We start from the raw sequence: 20,775 nt of genomic DNA, 5'->3' as shown, positions 1-20,775 counted from the left end.
TATCTAGATCTTGTGTTCGACTAACTGCTTTAATCGCTTTCCAAGATATCCTGTAAACGATCGTCACAAAATAATAAATAATAATAATAAACAGTATGACTATAAAGTTTTCAGATTGGCGTTGTTATCGTATTATATCTGTAGCAATGTTTATTATTTTTATCTTCGTCTATCACCTTACTTTTAATGCTGTTCATTCTTATTTATTATTTTACTGTTTATCATTCGTACCATTGTTTTGCTGTTGTTTATATTTACTTGTTAATCGATGGAATATATCGAACATTTTAGTCGACTCACGAATTTTTTGTACTCTTTAGAGGCTGAGTCACTTACAGACACTCGGTAAACAATGTCCTTGAAATACTCAAATTTCTCATATTTCAAGATATTACTATTGTCTGATATTTCCACTGGTAGTACTGAATAGCTTTCCTGCAATTGTGAACCGGAAGACGCAAGTGAGTTGCAACGACGAAATGAAAAGGAATACAGAGCGAAGATAGAAATAGAAGAATTGTATCGATAAGAAAGACAGCGTGGGTAGAATGGAGAAGAAAAATTTTAACAATGAAATGAAACAGGACAGGGGCATCGAAAAGAAAATGTCAGCGACACAAAAAGACAGTAAAAAGATGACAGACGGAATATCACCAGGATACAAGGAAAAATGATGTTTCTATAAGTAAAAATACGTCGAGTATATTGAAAGACGTTTCTGAGCGAATACGACTTTCAAATTCTTAGAATATCGTACGATTCTATCCCAAAGGGAACATGCCAGAAATTTGAGAATAGACGATGCAAAGTAGAGCTGCAAAGCTAACTGTGCACATGTGTGCATAACTAGACTTTGTCGTATGCTGCATTAGTACGTACAATATGCTCGGTTTAAATGGAATTAAAATATAACAAAATGAAATTTAAATGCAAGCGACATGTCGGTTGTAAAAGTTCACTTCTCCGGCATGATTTATGCAACAGACGCAAGTAGTTAGTATCCTGACAACGTTTTAATGCCAGCTACAATGATACACGATAAAAAGTGTAGATTTTTATTTGAAAATATAATTGTGACATTTTCTAACCAGAAGTTTTTATAATTAGGAAATTGAAGATTGACGAAGGCGAAACAATAATTCCAGTTAGATCAGTTTTATTCTTTACTTACAACATTCGCTCGAAACACTTTTTCTTTTGTCTTCCATATTTCTAAATTAAACACACGCTACATAAACTATGATATATTTTATCGAACAGTTACTCAACTCTCGCTTTAACGAAGTTTCTCTTTTTAACTTGCTACGAAAACCAATGTAAAACCGAAGTATATAAAATACTTTTATAAGATTTTTGTACCAGAAACATCAATTATCTGTCCGCGGTTGCGAGTTCCGCTTACGTAACGAGATCAAATGAAAGAAGAATTAATGATCGACCGCTTAATCACGATCCTCATTACCAAGGAAATGTCGTTAACGAATCGCGTTGCATGTAAATACGAGCCGCTCCTTCCGCTTATCAGAAGTTGTGGCGTATACTCGTGAGATCTAGCGAGAGCGTGAGTAATGGCCTCGATCAATTTTCAGGCTCCATTAACAGTGAATATCAGAGAAACGAACGGCGACGAAGGCGATCGTGTAGCAACCGGACGTCTTTTCACCGACGCGACGTCTTCCTGATAAGCTTTGGGTAAAGGAAGAATTTAACGAAAGATCCAAAGCTTTTGTCTAGCTCATCGTAAAACGCATAAACTTTTACTCCGCTGAGGAAGTAGCAGGAACCGAGATAAGTTCCTGTTGATGTCAGGAATTTGTAATTTTTTAAGAGAAGAAAAAGATGGACCGTACGTTTTCCTGCTCTTTTAAATAATATCTTTAAATCTGTTGCCCTTCTCGCGTTTATATGATCCGAACTGGACATTACATTTTAATAGATATTATTAAAATACACAGGTTTCAAATATTCGGTTTTATTATTCAATGTAATTGTTATACCCTTTGCGCATTCCACGCTCTTTAAGAATAAAATAATTAAAAAAAGGAAGATATCCGAAGAGATACAAACATGGATAATAAGTGGGACAGGAGAATTAGATAAGCGTAGGACGGTTGTTCTTAAACAATGCTACGAGTATCACTACAGTGCTATGTAAATTTTCATTTGCATGCGAGACACATTTTTATGGATGATATTGAAATATTTCGATTTTGGTTCCAATGATACCGCTTTTATAAAAAAAAAGAGGTGGGATTGTTAGATGTTAAATTTTCACCACGAGTAGATGACATGTTTTTCTTCAGTTATATGACGAATTGCTCTTTCAGATCCGCTCTGAAGAAGCGAACTGAAATGTTCACGAAACGTAGTAATAAACGTAAAAAAATAATAAAATTGAAAGATCTCGAAGAATAGATCCGAAGAACCGCAAATATATATTCCCAAGGTATAAACTGTAATGTCTCTTCCTTATGTTAAGATTATAATTTCACCATGAATAATCTATTACCTGCGAGAACGTGTACATTAATAATTTCAATCGATAATGCTACGAGATACATGATACTGTGTTAAAATCAATACTGCCCCAAATTCGTGAAAAGATTAATTGGAATTTTATCAACGACGTTATTTCGATAACATACTCTTTCGAGAGTGGTCAGCTTACAACCAAATGCCTGAGGTACTAGGAACCGTGGGTGGAACTTGCCCGAAAGTTTCCATATAGTACGCGATCTCGTTAGAAAGCCGCCGTTAATCACATTCTATTAGCAGTCATACATTAGAGGCGATGTTATGCCTTGTTAGGTAGTTTATTACTCTACCAGACTCCGTAGCATCTGCTGTGCTATATCAGCTCGATAAGAAAGTTCTTCTCTCGCCTCTGTCGCCATTTCGAGCTGTTTAGTGGCTCAATTATCCGTGATGCGACCGATAACGAAGCGACATCCGGTTAATGGACTAAGTAAGCTAATCTGGTCAAATCGCTTGTACAAGTAACAGTGGATTATGGTTAAACGATCAACGTGTAGATCGAATTTTGCTTCGTTTAAGTAGAAATGAAATACAAAATATTACATGTATTATTTTATAAAATATCACGATCGTTCCAATCATTGCGAAGGGATGAAATTTCTAGGGAAAGATTATGATTTTGTTATTTCGATCAGATCCGACGGCTCTAGTGTTAAGCATCATTTTATCTAAAGTAAAATAAGTAAAATTAAATAGTATTAAAATCTCAGCGTTCAAGCCCATTTTTTATACTAATAAACATATTCATAAGAACACTTGTCGTCTTTCACTTCCCGCCTTGCGTTTTGCAATTTCACTGTACTAAGAGGGCGAAATATAGCATTGGAATTACAAAAAATATATTATTATATAAACAAGAAACAATTCCTCTAAAACAAAATCGTGCATTTTCGATCAGCTGGGTCAAAGAAAACTGTAATTTACTTAGTTAAAGAAATTAATATTCCTAAAACGAGCGAGTAAATTTTCTGTGACCATTGCAATTTTACAATGAAGTTTGAGTTGTATACTATAAATTCCACGCAAAGGACATTTATCTAATTCCTCGATCGTTTCACCGAGAAACGTGGAGTCAATTCAAAGTCGTAAAATGTCGCCTGGAAACCCGATCCACCGCGACGATGTTCGTTCGAGGATGTACGTGGAAAGTTTTGCAGATTAGAGGCCCTGTACTTCGTTGGCCATTCCCGTAACGATTATGGGTGATATCGTCACGATTGGGACGTCGCCAAATGCCCCAACTTCTGTCAAGAACCGCCGGAAGTACTTCACTAAATATATACTTGATGATGTGACTGCCGCAGTAATCCTTGCCTCCACTTTGCATGTAGTCGCTTAGCAGAGTCGATTATCTCTGCGGTGGTTCCGATTATAATTATCCAAAGTATTTGGTGTTTCAAAGTTTGACGTTTGCTTTCATGTAAATTGTTTAGGCGTGTAAATCGAGATATGAAATCAAACGCGGTCGAGTCGCACAACTAAGTTGTGTTGCCGATCAACCGTTGGAAACTCCGATATTTCGTGGTCCACGTGTGGGGTAAAATAATATGTAATATTGTATATTATAATATAATGTATGTATATAAAAATATATAATAAAAACGCATTCTTGGCGTTTCAAGCGTGTGACCAATACGCTGCATTTTGTTGCAGATAAGACGATTGGAACCGGAGAAATTACAAACATGTTATCTATCATCGTCAATGTTTAAAATGTACAGCATTTAATATTACCAAAGTCATGGAAATTGTACGCGTGTATATATTTTTGACAAATATATCGATACGAAATGTGCATGTTTGGAAGTATTAAACGAGTTTAATAAATAGTCCTTATCTTAATATCTTTAATATTTTCTCTCGAACTGCACGCAAAATATGTTGGATTAAATTTAAATGTTTCTTAATGCGCATAATCTTCGTTTAAGTGATTATTATTGTTGGTTTATGTTGATATACTTGTGAGAGTTAAGTAAAAAGGATGGTAGTTTAAGTTTGCAGAATCTTAGTCGAAAGAAAGTTTGATACGGTCTGAGTCGCCAAAACGGGAAAAGTTCAAGCGATTGTTCAACGTTATGACCCTAATAATTCCGAGGTTACCATCTTTATAATTCTTTTTTATGTTTCAGTCGTGACATGCGTCTTGACCGCTGACTATCATTTTAACCTTTTTCCTTAAACTCACGCACAAGTGCAATGATATCAATTTACGTATAAATGTAATTGATATAGAAAAATGATATCATCTATTCTTTTCACGAAATAGGTAGAGCATTTAGAACGTCTCTCGTCTGATAGACACGGTTAATCGAACGATCTTGTTTATCTCTTGTTATTTGGGATTAAACTTCAGAAGGCTTCTAGAACAAAGAAGTCAACTTCTCTCCAAGGTACTTCAGTAAAAACAAGCAGAAGTTCGGTAACATTCAGTTTATTCGCTTCAGCCCTCGCGACACGGATAAAGCCCTCGAACTTCAATAAACTTACGCAAAGTGTTCGCGTTAGCAAGACGCCGATGAAATTCGCACAAATACTTGAAACAGGCAACTCTTCGTGACAAACTTCATTTTTTAAGTTGTTACCAAAAATTCTATCCCCGATTGTTTGGCAGTTACGAAGTTACGAACAACGTTCACAGAACTTTCATATTATCGAATTCCATGAAATTGTAACGCTATCGTCTAGATCGAAGTTCGAAATTCGTTTTAAACTAATTCGAAACCGGCAAAATGATGGCTGAAACTCCCTCTAATTTCACATAGTCTACGTGACATTTCACATTGAACAAAAAATCCCTCAGGTCGACGTTAAAACGTGATCGATTTGGCGTAGAATGTCGATACCAGATACTACTAATAATAGATACCAGATTATATACCGCTTTACCACCAATATAACAGTACCGAAATGAATATAATTACTAATATTAATCTGCCTACTAATAATATCAGGTTAGTATCGTTCCTATTACCCGGCATAGTACTCATGACACAAATAATTTTGAATCAATCTATATTACCAGGACGCTATAAAATGATCGACGCATTCCGAACCGCATTCTGTCGCTCTCCGATCATCGGTATACGCTCGATGACTACCGAAACGCCTGAAACACGTCAACTATATCCATGCAAACCATAGGCGAAGCGTCATACCGACCAAATAGGGTTCCCTTCAAATTCACCGACTCAATGAATCATGCCACGCGAATCGAAGTCTGACCTGTCAAGTGGCAACATCTGCTAGCAGTTACGCAATGCGAACAATTTCCTTAATTAGCCGGGGTTGCATGTGCGCGGCCGCACACGCGCTTCGAATTACACTCTGGTCATGAGGCGCGCGGATACGCGCCTACTAGATGCGTGTGTACGCGTCTGTGAATCGCTAATAGCTGCACACAACGGGTTCTGGTATCGAGATCCTTTACGTGGCCACGAGAATGTCGGATCGAGCTGTTAATACCGTACGGCAAAGCTGACTCGATCCGTTTTCAATGATTAATTGTCAGGTAATCAAACACGGATTAGTATTTCGTTCGTTCGCGATTTCGGACACCGTCGAAATTAACATGGTAATCTGCGGGCAGTAGAAGTTGTTTGCCGGATGTGATAACGTTTGAAGAACGAATGGAAAGTGGGATTAGTCGTAGAAATGGGTTTCATGGGATTTATTATGCCAGGGATTACCAAGGTTTATTAGATTATTATTTAATATCGTAATGCGCGCAAGGAACTAGAAGCTTACGATACAAGTTTTTTAATTTTTAGTAAGAATTATGATGCGACTAATAATAATAAGGGTAATGAGAAATTTATTACGCGTTGAAATTGCGTCTAATTTTAAGAACTTAGCGGAAAGATAGCTACTGGTTGTAAAAAATGAGTTAGCTACATCATGGAAGTGTGTTTTCGTATTTGCAAGCGTATCAATTTTTCTATCAAAGCTTTATTTTATCCATAGCTTGTTCCAATTAAATATGTCGTCTTTATTTTGATATTTGTATCACTTTTCCTCTAAGACACTTCGTATTGTTGACTATTCTGAATTGTTTAATCACTAGTCAGTCTAACATTTTGGTATCACTACTGTAAACTCAAGTGCCAATTTTTTCGAACGACTTTAGAAAATAAAGACACAGTTATGTTTCGAGTGAAATTAATTTAATTAACGCATATTTACGAATAAAATATCAGTAAGATATTGTAAACAATGCTTCTGATGCTCTGTACGTACTTAAGCATCTCGCGACGACTATTAATATTCCATTTCGTATCGACGATTGTTCACGGTCCTTTGTCTTCTCAGACTTGGTAACTAGAAGTTCACGGAGGCTCTTAATTGAATTTCCTCGATTCAACGACTGTTTTCCTGTATTCGTACAAACAAATACTACGTGTTGCTTTTTGGTAACCAGAAGCCATGATAATTTACAAAGACATTTATATTCATTTTATATAAATGTACTAAGATCCTATAACAAGAGCCGTCGAATTACACAAATTTTATAGAATATCTTATTTTAGAAACATTGTTCGTTTATTTCTAAACATAATTGTCGAAAAAGATTTTGATATAAACTTGTTCTATAATTAAATAATTGTACATAATATATGCACTCTATCTTTTCATGTTTCCTCTCCGACAGGGACGCATCTTTAAATATTATTTATTCATTTCCAAACACGATTTTCCAGAAAATTAATTTGATATAAAAATAAAGCAATTTTTCACAGACTCTATTTCATTTACTAATTTTGTTAAAAAGAAGAATTTAGCTTCAAAACGTTCATCATAAATTATTACATGCAACGTAAATATGAAAATATTATAATTTCTGGAAAATTCTAATCGATAGACGACCATTTATAATAATTGTAACTTGCTCATGCTGTTTCGTTAAAGACAATTATTTTCGCTGCATATGGTTGAACAAACAACTATGAACACGTTGAACAGAGACAATTAGTTTACGTACATTCGTTAAATTCCCATTCGCCGATGAATTCGCCAAATAAAATTGCGGTCCGCGGTTTGGCCGCCAGTCGGATCTCGAAACCGAAAGTGGAGCGTTTCGTAGGAGTTTAAAACACGATTTCGTTAAGCCGATATCGTTTCGACTAAGCTGTCAGTTAGAGGAAATATCTCAATGACGAGACGCTCGATTGCAGATTTTTCGCTATTCCAACGATTATCGATAAAAACGGCAGCTCACGGGACAATTTCGTGGAAAATAGGCGAAATAAAACTGCGAATCGTTTCAACTGTAAATATCCATCTGGCAAATGGTTTCACATATATGAAATTTAAATACGTGACGTTTAATGTGATTAATAAAGATTTTTATATGAATTGTCGTGTAAAGGTTGAAGATATCCAAATTAATATATTTAATGTAAAATATCATACACATTTCGTTCAACGATCAGAATAATCTATACTCATTTGAAAATATGTAATCCATTCGCGTTCCTTCTTTCAGTTTGGAAAAATTTCAGAATGATGATATTCCTTCGTGAAGAAACGACCGCGAACTTGAAATAGGAAGAAACCAGATCTGCGATTGACGATATTTGTATGCGAAAAAATGAAAATATGAGACTGAAGCTAATAAATTTTGGTTCTGTAATAGATTAGACGAAGAAACTAATTTCGATTTTTTCAAAATAAATTTATCGTTTATTTATTATTTATTTTGCCTACTTTCTAAATACTTATTGATCTTATGTTATAGACATATGTTGCGTTTTAGAAATGTTGAAATTCTATAACTGTGGAAAAGTATTTAAATTTAATACGAATTCGTAATTATCGATTTAATGCGCAGATGGCGAATTAATTTCTACATCTAATATATTGAGAAATTACAATTTCTAGCATGTAATATATCGGAAACCAATTTGTCATGAGTTAAAATACGATATTTCATCGCCTTATTCACATTTCAACGTTTTAAACTGTCGACTCCTTTGACGCGGTAATCGAATTTCGTTTATTTTGCATTTGCACGAAACAGGCATGCGTGATAAATTAAAGTCGTTCATGGTACAGAAATATCTACGACAGAATTACTCACGTCGAGCTCGATAAAAATTTTATTAACCAAACACTGAAACACGAGCCTCAATACGCGTTGTTTTTCACGACACAAAATGAATTTGTCGACAGCTTTGCGATTTTTGAAATAATCGACTCTTCATAATATTTCGTGCCATTGAAATTTACCTGATATTGTAAAAATGCTTTATCGTCGATGCTTAAATGAATGGGCTACGGTGATTTCAGTTTGCATATTTAAATATTTCCTGCGTACTTTCATTCTATGTTCAACGAGAATTTTTTACGAGATACGAATTTCACCGATTTTCGGATGAAGTATTGTGCTTGCGTTCACGTAATTGTTTTAACATCGATCTGACGATCATTCAAACAAGATTAATCGAACAACATTTCATATGCGGCCTGATTATTTCATTTTCGTTTATCTGTACCGTTATCACGCTTTTCTAATTAATAATACAAATTTCGAGATACAATAGATATCGTAATTTTTAAAGGAATATTTCATTTACAGAAATTTCAAATTGAAAAATGGAAAGAAAGAAAATTAGTAATGGAAGCAAATATTTTTTATTTTTTCATTATAAAAATTTCCTATATGTAGATATACATTATGAAGTAGTATTATGATATCAACGCCTCTGGTTTTCGAACGTATTCGAATAATCTTTGATTCAAAGCGATCTTTGATGATTGACCCGGTGTTAGAATCGATTTAAAATGCATGCACCATAATGCCAATTCGCATACGCCGCAACGTTCACTGGACCAAGATCTATTTTACCACGCCTTTCGACAAGTTCTATTTAATTTTTAATTATTAAAACATTCATACGATTGTTACTACGAAATATCAAATCTCTCATGCGAGTTCGATAATAATTAAATAAAAATAATTAAACTTACACTTGTTAACCTAATTCTAAATACTACTATTAAATTGGATGAAACAGTAGTTTGAAATATTTGAAGGCAATTTCTGAGAACCTTTTTCAGAAATAGAGGTATTTCAATGATTTCAAGATTTCCATTTCCTTTAACGGAACTATTTGGTTTCGTATACACTATTTTCATGTATGTATCTAAGCTATTTTCGTTCGAAGCCAATTCAAACATACATTGACTTTAATGCTCCTTTTCGGTTTCGTACTGGAATGGAGGTAATATTGTAATAGTACACAGCAACGAAAATAAGTATCGATATATTGAATGTCAGCGGATTAAAGATTCAAGTAGTATCAAATAAATTTAAGTTTCAAGTATTTACTATACAATTTTTATACGGATTCCTTCCAAACCAGAAATTCAATTCTCATAACCGTTTAACTCTTAGATACGTGTTATGAAACATCGACTTTCTTTACTTTTCTGGCTACACGTATGCTTTGATAACGTGGTATAAAAGTAGCGTATAAAACGTTATTTCGTTGAATCTTGACATTTAGCTAACAATTAATTGATGCAAAATGTGTTAAATATCGCGCTGTAAAAATGTAACGTTATTGGCAAAAAGTTAATACCAATGATAGACGCGAACGTAAACAAAATCTTCCATAAGATTGTTTCAATCTTTCTTGTACAAATAGACTACATGCATATGCAACAGCAAGTATCTCCCTCGATCGGCAATAGGTGTCCATCAATAGTAATCTCGACAAACGAATCTACGGACAATTATTTTCGAAAATCGAATCTTCTCTGCGAGAAACAATTTCTCTGTTTTTTCTTCGAACGTGCACTTTCTGATCTCGTTGTCGTTGCACCAAACCAATCTTCCTTGACGCCAAGGTTCGTTACAACCGCCATTTCAATTTACCTTTTCGATCTCTTTAAAACTACTGTTGCCATTCCATCGAAACCGCGAAAACAATTACACGAAACGAGTAAAACAATATACAAGAGAACAGCGACATATCTCTGTGAAAGTACGAAAGGATCGTCAGCTACAGTTTCACGCGGCTATCGACAGCCAGTAAATAGCACGCCGGTCGAACAGCAGGAAATCCCATTTCAGATTTAATTAGTCGTGTTCCCGTTGAACGGTGAAAATCCCGCGTTAATCGCGGCCATCGGCCGACCAGGATGAATAAAATGTCGACTTCTGAACGCCACGTGGCCGCTGATTGGAAATCGACGGACGATGAAATTGGAAGTCGGAAACTGTCCAGCGAATATTCGCGCTGCAGGTAAATACCCATACGTTGCTTCTGAGGAACGTGAATAGCGTTATTAGCTCGAAGGATAGGCGACTCTGATTCGATTCGTGGATCATTGACGATCGAATCAATAACGAACTCAGGTTGATGAATTGCTATTTGAAATGTACGGTTTTTGGGGCGGATTCAGCGTAGAAATATAGATAGGCTTTTGCTTCAGAGCATAAAGCGAAAGAATAATTACGTTTAACACGTTGATTGCCACGGTGATCGTCAGTGACCCACATTTCTTTTGATAAGTCTTTTAAAATGATTAAAATAAGACAAATATCATGGACTAAAAAATTGTCGATAATGTGACCGACATAATTAGATAATACTGTGAAAGAATAATATTATGATTACCAGTGGCGCACATTTTACAAATGATAATCTTCTAGAATTATTAAAATGAGACGAAGTTGATGGACTAATATATACTTTTAACAGCGCGAGTGACGAAATGAAAAGAAGCACAAACAGAATATAACATTATTGTGCGGTATATTTCCCAGGAAAAAATATATAAAATTTATGCTGCAGTCCACGCGCCAATTATAAAATAGGAATAATAAAATAATGAATTAACTTTGGAATTAGTGCTCTACATTCTTTCATATCCTGGAATGATTTAATTCCAGAAGAAACAGCTATCCATTGAATGTAACTCAATTTCATTAAACATTCTGAATTCTTTCAACTCTTCAACGATTCACCCACGATTCTCCCGCTTCTTAATCATGAGATCTTGAATATCTTATAAGCATCACATATTCCGGCCACGTACATCCAGATCTGCGCATGGCATCATGAATATTAAATCTCCACGCGCATTTCCCAAATCACTCCTCGCTCGATACCGATACTTAGGCATAAACATTCGTGCTACTCTCGTTGCTAGGCTGCAAATTTTACTTCATTCCTGGCAAATTTATTTATCTGGGTGCAGCTATGCATATAACGTATATAATATACAAAAATACAAGTACTAAACGAGACTGGAGAAGGACTGGCAGAACTGAAAGCGATAATAGAGAAGAGAAGAGTAGCAGAAGAGGGGGAGGAATGACAGGGAGGGAGCACAGCAAGGAAGCAAAAGCCAAAGAAGGAATGAGCACTTAGTTATAAGCGTTAGATATAAGTTAGTAGTCAGTTATTAGAGATAGAGCAAGCAAGGTGCAATAGATAGGTATAAGCAGTATATAATAATAGAGTAAGAGAAACATATGTGATGTAAGGGCATTATAAGAGATGTAAACCGAGTCGTCCAAAGCCGAAAGGTACGGACTAAGAATAAATAAATAAATAAAAATAATATACAAAAATATAGAAAATATTCGAAGTGAAGCAATTTTCAATATGTGAAGCAAATTTTTATATAGGTTCCATGCTCGTAAAACTGTGTAGTCTACTCGTCGCTCATCGTCCACGCAAATTCTCAATCGCGAAATGTAATAAAATACGCGTAGGATACGCGAATAAAGAATTAAGTATTATTCGAATGTCTTAGTTGAATTACGGTCGTAGTTGTCGTAGTATCGTAGTTTGAAGAGAGGTCGTATAGGTGAAAGTACGGGTCAATAGGGGAGTAAAATCAGATCCATCGACAAGACCCTTGGTTATGTACAAGACCTGCTACATTTACCATATCTGGGCTTGGACGAGCGACAGGGTGCGTGCGACGTAAAATAGAAGGAACGAATGGAAGAGAGAAAAGCGAAGAAGGATTTTTCCCTGAGACAAGAGCATTCTGAGTCGTTAGAGAGAATTGGAGATTCCTGGGGATCGGAAGGATTACTAAAGTCGTTTGAACGTTTATTACGAATCGTTTCCTGTTGATTATGGTTGCTAAATGTCTCGAGGATGATAATTAAGAAAATCGGTAAAACTCGGTAGAAAATTGTTTCACCTGCCAAATATTACCAAAGGCACTACATTTTGGACATTTTATATATATCGTTTCGTATTATATTACATCTATTCGTACGATAAATGTATAGAAATCGACAGTGTGACTATTACAACCTTTTGAATCGATAATAAGTTGTCAATTCAAAGTTAACATTAGAACTACCGATAGTTGACAGGAAGCTGTTTCTACCAAAACTAGTCAAAATGAGTGGTCTTTAAAAGAATACGTAATAAAATATTTTTATATTTATTGATTTATTACTTTCTTACAGAAGCAATCCCATGCTATGTAGTACATTTTTACAACTGCAAACGAGGGTTGGCACGTTTATAAAATCGTAGAACCAGTCATTTTGATTGGTGTGGTATTTCTAGTGATAGCATCTAGCGATCTAGCGATCGATCCGGAATTTTCCTGATAACTGATATCATCATACCAAATGATACGCAGTAAAAATTTTAAAAACGTGTGGGGGCTTGTAGAAAATGAGAAAACTGGTTAATTGGAGTTCGATAAACAGATTGCAAGACCCTTTTACATTTTGACTGGTATCGATATAAGTAGCCTTGATACAAAATTGTTTTCAGTATGAACACATAAAAAACAAAATAAAATTCGTTATATTATTCTCGTCGTTACATCATCGCGGGAAAAAATATAACACGAAGTAGGAATTTTAAAATAAAACTGTAGAACCAGTCAATTTGACTGGTGTGGTAGTTCTAGTGTTAATATAGGCTCAACACGTATATATAGTTAGAGAAGTAATTCCAAATTTTTGATTGGTAAATCGCGAATGCTATTACAATAATAAAAGAGCAGGTAATCTTACTTAGAGCAGGTGATTTACTTACTAACTTACTTACTAAGAGCAGGTGATTTTACTTAAACGCTTCTTCCTCACAGCATCTTTCTTCGCAAACGTACAAGTTACGCATTCGCGTGTTAAATAACCCTGTCGAGTTCGCGCACTCGAAAACACTTGCTCGCCGTAGAACTGTCATTTTGTCGATAACGCGAGTGAAAGTGGTGGCTGGAATTCCGGAGAAATTAGTTTGGCAAAGTAGCTCGTTTCCTTTCGACTCTATTTATCATTTCTCGTCAGACCGGGGCCGCAATCCAGTCGAGTTTCCTTCGAGTCGTTTAATTATTTCTATCAGTCAAGCGGAAACGCGTGCTTACAGACGCGGAAGGAAATTTCCTTGTAACGGCGCGTTCATCGTATTCCCATTGGTGATATAATTGAAGTTTCGTTGCGTTCGCGATGGCTGCGAATCGACGTTAAAACAACGCGAATTGCAGCAAGCAATTAGAATTGTTACGACGAAGAACGACGTCCAGGGGAAACAAAAGTTCTCCGAGCGACTTGGTTCTTCGTTCGCAAGCGATCTCGATACGCTAAGTTAATTCGAATGAGAGACTCAACTTTTTCCCTCGTAGTTCATCTCGAGTATTACTTTTGATTGAATCGAGAAATTATGGAAGAGTTAACGGTTATCTTGTTATAGAAGAAATATAGAGAAAAGAATTGTTGATTTTTATCAACGGTCGAAATTATCGATTAAGTTTTATCAGTTTTGTAAAAAATTGGGTCACATTTTAAACCTGTAATGTTTGTTGTATTAATAGCTGTAATATTTCAGCGTTTTTAAAATACACGTAGCATGAATTGATATGAAAATATGAACTTTGTTACAGTACAGGATGGGATAGGCAACAGTAAGTTTCGTACGCACACATGTCGCATGTTAAATTCCACGAAAAGATACGAATGAGTTAATTTTGTGTGACCCATCGTACGAAATTACAAGCTGCTTTTTATAAAAATTATTTTTCATAATAAACATGAAAGGTCCTGTAGATTTCCATTCTTTATTCCACTTATCATTTGATTAATTTTATTAACTGCAATGTGTAAAAGCTTTTCAACGGATGACTGAATTTTACATTATAACTTTTATTTGTTCGTATAGTACGTTTCAAGCTTAATATCCAAATTGTAATTGTTTTACATTAACAGAGTCTCAACGATAAATTTAGTTACTTCTCGTAAGATATCAGATTAAATTTAAAATATCTAAGAAGAAAACCAACAAATGTATGTAGGGTGTACGCGCTGTAACGATGATCAAATAAAATCCGTTGAAGCCGAAAATCGTGATACACGAGGGGGAAAGTTTCTCGAACGATGGGAGGTTGGAAAAGAGGAGCAACGTTTACTGTCTACCATGAAATCCCCATAAAAGTCACCTAAGTTAACACTGGCATTACAACTTACGGTTAAGTTCTAAAATGCTAGTAAAAATCTTTGGCGCACGAACGTCGGATAACCATATTATTGGATAAAGTTGGTATACTGCGTAATAAAAAGAATTTAGTTGTGAGAAAGAACAGTTTAACTTAATTCCATAATTTAATTTCAGAAAAATGAAACGTATAGGGGAAACGTTTCGGGTTTTTAAACATTTGTAGGGTGTACTTCACGTTATTGGTACAACTTCCATTCAAATTATATTTAAATCGTTGTCCTATTTAATTTTGTGGAAAATGTTGTTAATAATAAAAATTCTGTTAGCCTTAGCGTTTAAAAGATGTTAAAGTAATGAGAATGACGCTGCTGAAATTGATTTCTAGAAAACAACGATAATCTGAATTACAAGATGTTAATTGAATTTTAGTTCGGTAAATTTCGTAAAGAATTATTTGTTATCAATTTGATAGAAATGATCTGTCATTAAAGGAATATAGTGAGAAATTTGGTGTCCGTCTAGATACTTCCTTTTCCGTTTAAATTTTCCATAAAACGATCTTCAAATATAATTAATTTCGAATGCAGATAAGCAATAATTGACTTTGCTTTAATTTGAATTTGCTCGACTGAAACCAGACAGAGATGAAACAATCTAAAATATTCTTCTCGACTGTAAAAAGAACGGCGAATACGTAAAACAGTAGAAAAATAAAATGACCGCGAGGCTGAAACACTTTGGCAGCGGAAACAACGATGCGATAACAAGACCAGGGTCGAGAGCAAGATCAGGGTCGAGTCCAAACAACACCCTTGAGACTCGAAAATAAAACAAACATAGAGAAACAATTTCCTAATTCTTACTGTGCAGATTCTCAAGCGTGAAAGACTTTCGCGTAAAAGAAATAATCTTCAGAGCGTGTGTATTGTGCAAACCGAAGCGAAAAGAACTACGGTTGTGATAAAACCAGCGATTAAATGCAGAAGAAAGAACAGAAACGCTAAATTACACACATACTTACTAAGGCGCAGAAGAGAAAGAAACGTAGGTAAACGTGCCTTCTTGTGAAAGGAGGCGGGAGAAATGAATCCAGCCATGAAAAACAAATTATTCAACAGGGAAAACAAAGAACAGTTGTGAAAAGACGGTGGGAAACCAGCACTGGCGGGAGAAAAGAAAAACGAGCAGGTCAGCATTTGAACGCAAAAAAAGATTTTCGCGGTAATTACGGAGCGTTTGCATTAGGATTATCCGTGAAGCACGTTCCATGAAACGACCGAATTCTGCGGTTCTCGGTGTCTGCAGCGATTAAGTGGACACGTTTAATTTCGCTCGACCGGAATCCTCGTCACTGACGCCGCGTGAAAAGCACCTTCTGTTTCCGGAATGAAATGAAGCGACAGAAGCGACATTCGTGCCGCCTTCTGAAAAGAGTATCGCCCTTTGAGGGGAGAAAGTTGCGTTCAACAAAGGAGCAACACATGAATTGGTTGAACGAGGCATTTCAAACATGAAAACTCGCGAATAACGTAGTTGCGGTTTGGAATATTAAAGGGTCGTTCTTTACGCTGCTGGCGGGATATTCGATTCTTTAAGGCTGAATGGGAATACATAAAATCGTCACGATTCGGCCGAGATAACTTGAATGAAAGAGAACGACCCGCATTTGTATGATACCTTTCTACTTGTATGTAATCTGAGGTTGGTTATGCCTGAATGAGAATTATTTATCTCTGGTATTTCTGTCGCTATTCTGCAGTATTTAGCTGCTTAAAATACAGATTCGCGAAGTTGTGAAGATGATGTTAGTGGAACGTGATGTTTTTAAAGTACGAGGGAAACGGGTTCTGATTAAAAAAATTACAAAGTTCTTTCGCTGATTTTGTTATGGAATTTATACAGAGTCTTCGAAATTGTTTAATTGAAATAAAATTTTTCAGTGAGTGCCTATATAACTTGTTGTTGCACTTCGGTTTTTATTTGGAAAGTAGGTATATGTACGATAAACACTTTGGATAAATTTCGGTTAAATTCAACTGCAAATACAGAATATAAAACAGGTATTTAATAATCGACCAATAAATGGAAACATGCTTAATTGTAAAATCGGAGAAAATAACATTTAAACGATATTCAAATAAATATCAGAGGCATGCTGGTAATGGATAACGAGTATAAATATCTTCACAAATATATTTTTAAAAACAAATCGATCAGTTATTTTATATTTCATTCCAAAGGTCAAAAGCCACAGCTTCTGAAGAACAACACAGACGACCCCGATATATCACGCTAAACGTCTTGTTACGGGTTTACGCGCAGATTTACTGGGGCAGCTCGCAAAAGCACGATGAAATCCGGTGGTCACGTGAAAGTCGCTCGTGAAATTCCTTTCGGTAAGACCCGGATATTCGTCAGCGAACTGTGAATAAACGTTTGAACGCAACGGAAATTAAAGCGACCACCTCGTTACAGGCTGAGAATCATACCAGAGTAAATTAGTTCACGACTATTTTTCATAAAATAGCGCGTTGATGGTATTATTATTATAAAAAATTTAGTAGACGTCATATTATTGAAATTATGACAACATGTGTTGACACGGAATAATGTTATAACTTACTTGAGCGAACTGAATGCAGCCAAACGAATGGAAAACATAATTAATTCAAATTATCAGAATTTTTATTTATTCTACTTCTCGGAGGTTTTTCATTATTTTTATATAACAGTTTCCAACACCTCACGAACCACTCGGTAGTGTTTTAAAGAGTACACCTCCTTCGCTGCAAAGTTTCCATTCTTCTCTTTATAATTTTGTTTAATCGCATCGTTGAGAATTTAGAAAGGAAACACCGTTAAAAAACATCAAACGTCATTAACATTTTATCAACAGACCGCCTTCGTTACGATGCTGTTCAAATTATATTTCGTAAATTAATCAAGATGGATATTGATGTTAAACTTTTAAAATACATCCATTAAACAGACTTTTCTTCTAAATTCTCGTATTCCGTATTTACGCGAAATTTAATGCAATTATTTCATATAAAATTCCAATTGACGTTCCAGGGCATTAAATGTCCAACAATATGTCAAAACTTTGAATTACTTTAAACTTACTATATTAAAGTCCGTCTGGACCGGTGTCGTGTCACATAACGTGCTAAGAAGATTGACAGAAATCCGAGAAAATGAGGATCTAAAATCCTGATTAAAGTCACGTGAGTTATATATCTTAACTTTACTTCAGTCGCTGCATCGAGAACAATATAAGGAGGTGTGTAACAGCGAGTGTCGTTGCGTCAATCGATGTCTTCTCTGTTACTCGATGCTTCAATTTATATCGTGAGTGCCACTATATCGAGTATCGGACGAACCATGACAATTCGCGCGTGAACTCGCGAAAACTCGCGACGAGGATCGATACGGTCTAGGCTGAACGTGTACGCTGGATCAATACGATACCGGACGTTAATTAAACGTCAAATGCATCCATTAGAAAACGAAGTTTCCCTCTCTAGCCGCAACCTAAAGCCCAATTCGCACAGCTGCCTCGCTAGTGAATACTCAACGATTCGCATATAACAATATTTTGGCGTAATTCTCTCTTGTTACGGAAACGTTTCTGAATCGCTAAACGATGCTATCTGGAATATTTAGATACTACGACTAAACTAAGATTGTACAAACTGACCAATTTCTAATTTGAATGATCCTTTGAACGAAAAATTTTATTCGATAAAATCAGAATACTACGATTGTAATTTATCTTGTTCCTGAATTAGATTATTTATGTTATTGTTCTTATTAAAGAAGGGTAATTCGTGGTTTAACGTGTATAATATATGATAGTTAAATAATTAAATTAATATTATTTTCTTACTATTTGTATTAAAGGGAACCTAACTTTGTTTCAGATCGTGAGTTTGGAATAGAATTAACAGATGATATGACGAATAAGATTTCAGAACTAATTACGTTCGTTTTAGTATACTTCTACTTGTTCTTACGTAATTTTATTACACATCATTTTTCAAGTATCTTTCGTTTTAATTTCCACCGTAAAAATCGGCAATTTCAGTGTTATATTCTTTAGGATAAATATTTCGGATAAGAATAATAATTTCTTTTAACACGCCAGAGAAGAACGAAACCGATTTAATTACTGAAGCCGAATATGATTTCTTTCGTTTATCAGTCAGTTGCTTCGGCTAATTGAAATATTAGAAGTATCGATAAATTCTTCCCCTTTCAAGCCAATTTCTTCAATTATATCTTTTGTGTACGGCCGGCATCTTGCAAGGAAGATCTATAGCTCAATTAAGCTGATCAATGGGAGCATTCTGAACTATTAACAAAATTGAATGTGGACGTATTGTGGCAGAAAAGTAGTATGGACATATAATAAAACCTCCAATATAAGAAATGATATACCGCTATTAAACAGGTTTAAAATTTCGATTTTTCTTCTAATAAATTCATTGTTCCTGTTAACACAGATAATTTAAAACTATCACGATACTTTATAGTTTAAGATCATAGTTTCAATAAAATTTAATTTCAAATTCTACATTACTTATTATCGCCAATTACATTATTTATTTATTATAACCTTTTTTTTAACTCTAATAAATATGATTGAAAGTCCATGGGGATATACAAGAATTTCATTGATAATGAAATCCATATCTGGCGTAGCTTCTTTCTTTCAATACTAGATCGCGAATTCTTTTCGTAAACCTTCTTTTCTATCCGGGTTCCCTCGAAATCTTCGAAGGGATCTAATATTTTTCAACTTCAATTCCTTGTTATCCCACATCCAGTCGCTGAGTCGTGCGATATCTACGTTATATTTTACGCTGATCTCTGCGAAACCCGTGGCAGATTCAATCGTATGCGCTTGGAACGAGAAATTTCAACGGTACAATAGCAAATCTCGATCAAAGTAGCGAATTTTTAGAAAGTAACCTGGCATCTCGTAGAAAACAACAAAAACACGTAGAAAATTTAACACTCACCTCCTCCCAAACGAGTTGTTTACTTAATCCGGGACGGAGATTCATGATTTTCAATTCGGCCGATTTCAGAACGCCGTCCTGGGTGAACTCGACGTTCGGCTTCCCCTGATCGCCCTCAACAGACACGTTTTTCAAATACCTGGAAAAAGAGGTAATACGATTCTGCCTTGAGCATCAACTCGTCATTACAACACCATTTTAGTTTTATGAATTCTTTGGGTTTTAGGAAGACGAATCTTTTAACATCTAGTAGCTATAAAAAAGCAAGCTTAGAAATATTCGTTCTATTACAGTTACGCACGGTCCACGTTTCTGAATAAATTGCAGATGTTTACGCAAATGTATATTTCTCAGGAATACAATTAAGGAAATAAGCCTTAACTAAAGATGTACTTGAACCAGGAATATCTTGCATGCTTTTTGTAAATTTGAATTCGCCATAAATCCACGAACATTCACAGTCTATCCATAAATAAATAAATTTTCTTTCTCATTGCTTCTTACTTTTCTTCTTTCTCGTATTTTCTCGTTTCTAGCTTCGTTTTCTTAATTTACGGGAAAATACCTCGATCTTAAAACTCGCGTCTGTTGTTACAACAGATCTGTCTGCGATCGCTTCAGTCTGCAAAGAATTGACTTTCTTCTACGGGTATTTATTATGCTCCTTCTGTTTCTGTAACGATGAATAACAACCCGGCGGGTTTTACTTCGATTTTTCTCCGTCTTGACATTTTAATTTCTTTCATTCAAGAGCTACCACTTCTTGCCCATGAATAACGCATTATACTTCATGTGCAAATCAATCC

General features: G+C 35.3%; 1 protein-coding gene across 13 annotated transcripts in view; it reads right to left on the bottom strand.

Annotated features, from left to right (window-relative positions):
- Positions 1 to 20,775, bottom strand: part of LOC100741138 (glutamate receptor ionotropic, NMDA 2B) — a 317,617-nt gene that overhangs the window by 53,786 nt on the left and 243,056 nt on the right. For all 13 annotated transcript variants that reach the window (XM_024366713.2, XM_033320050.1, XM_024366714.2 and 10 more), the window contains one exon: positions 19,970 to 20,108. In XM_024366713.2, coding sequence (XP_024222481.1) covers positions 19,970 to 20,108 — 139 coding nt within the window. The remainder of the gene's footprint in view (positions 1 to 19,969; positions 20,109 to 20,775) is intronic.

This window comes from Bombus impatiens, unplaced genomic scaffold, assembly GCF_000188095.3.
Source record: "Bombus impatiens unplaced genomic scaffold, BIMP_2.2 scf_0233, whole genome shotgun sequence".
In the NCBI taxonomy this organism is placed as follows: Eukaryota; Metazoa; Arthropoda; class Insecta; order Hymenoptera; family Apidae; genus Bombus; species Bombus impatiens.
Note: the sequence above shows the minus strand (reverse complement) of the source record. Positions and strands in the feature narration are given on the sequence as shown.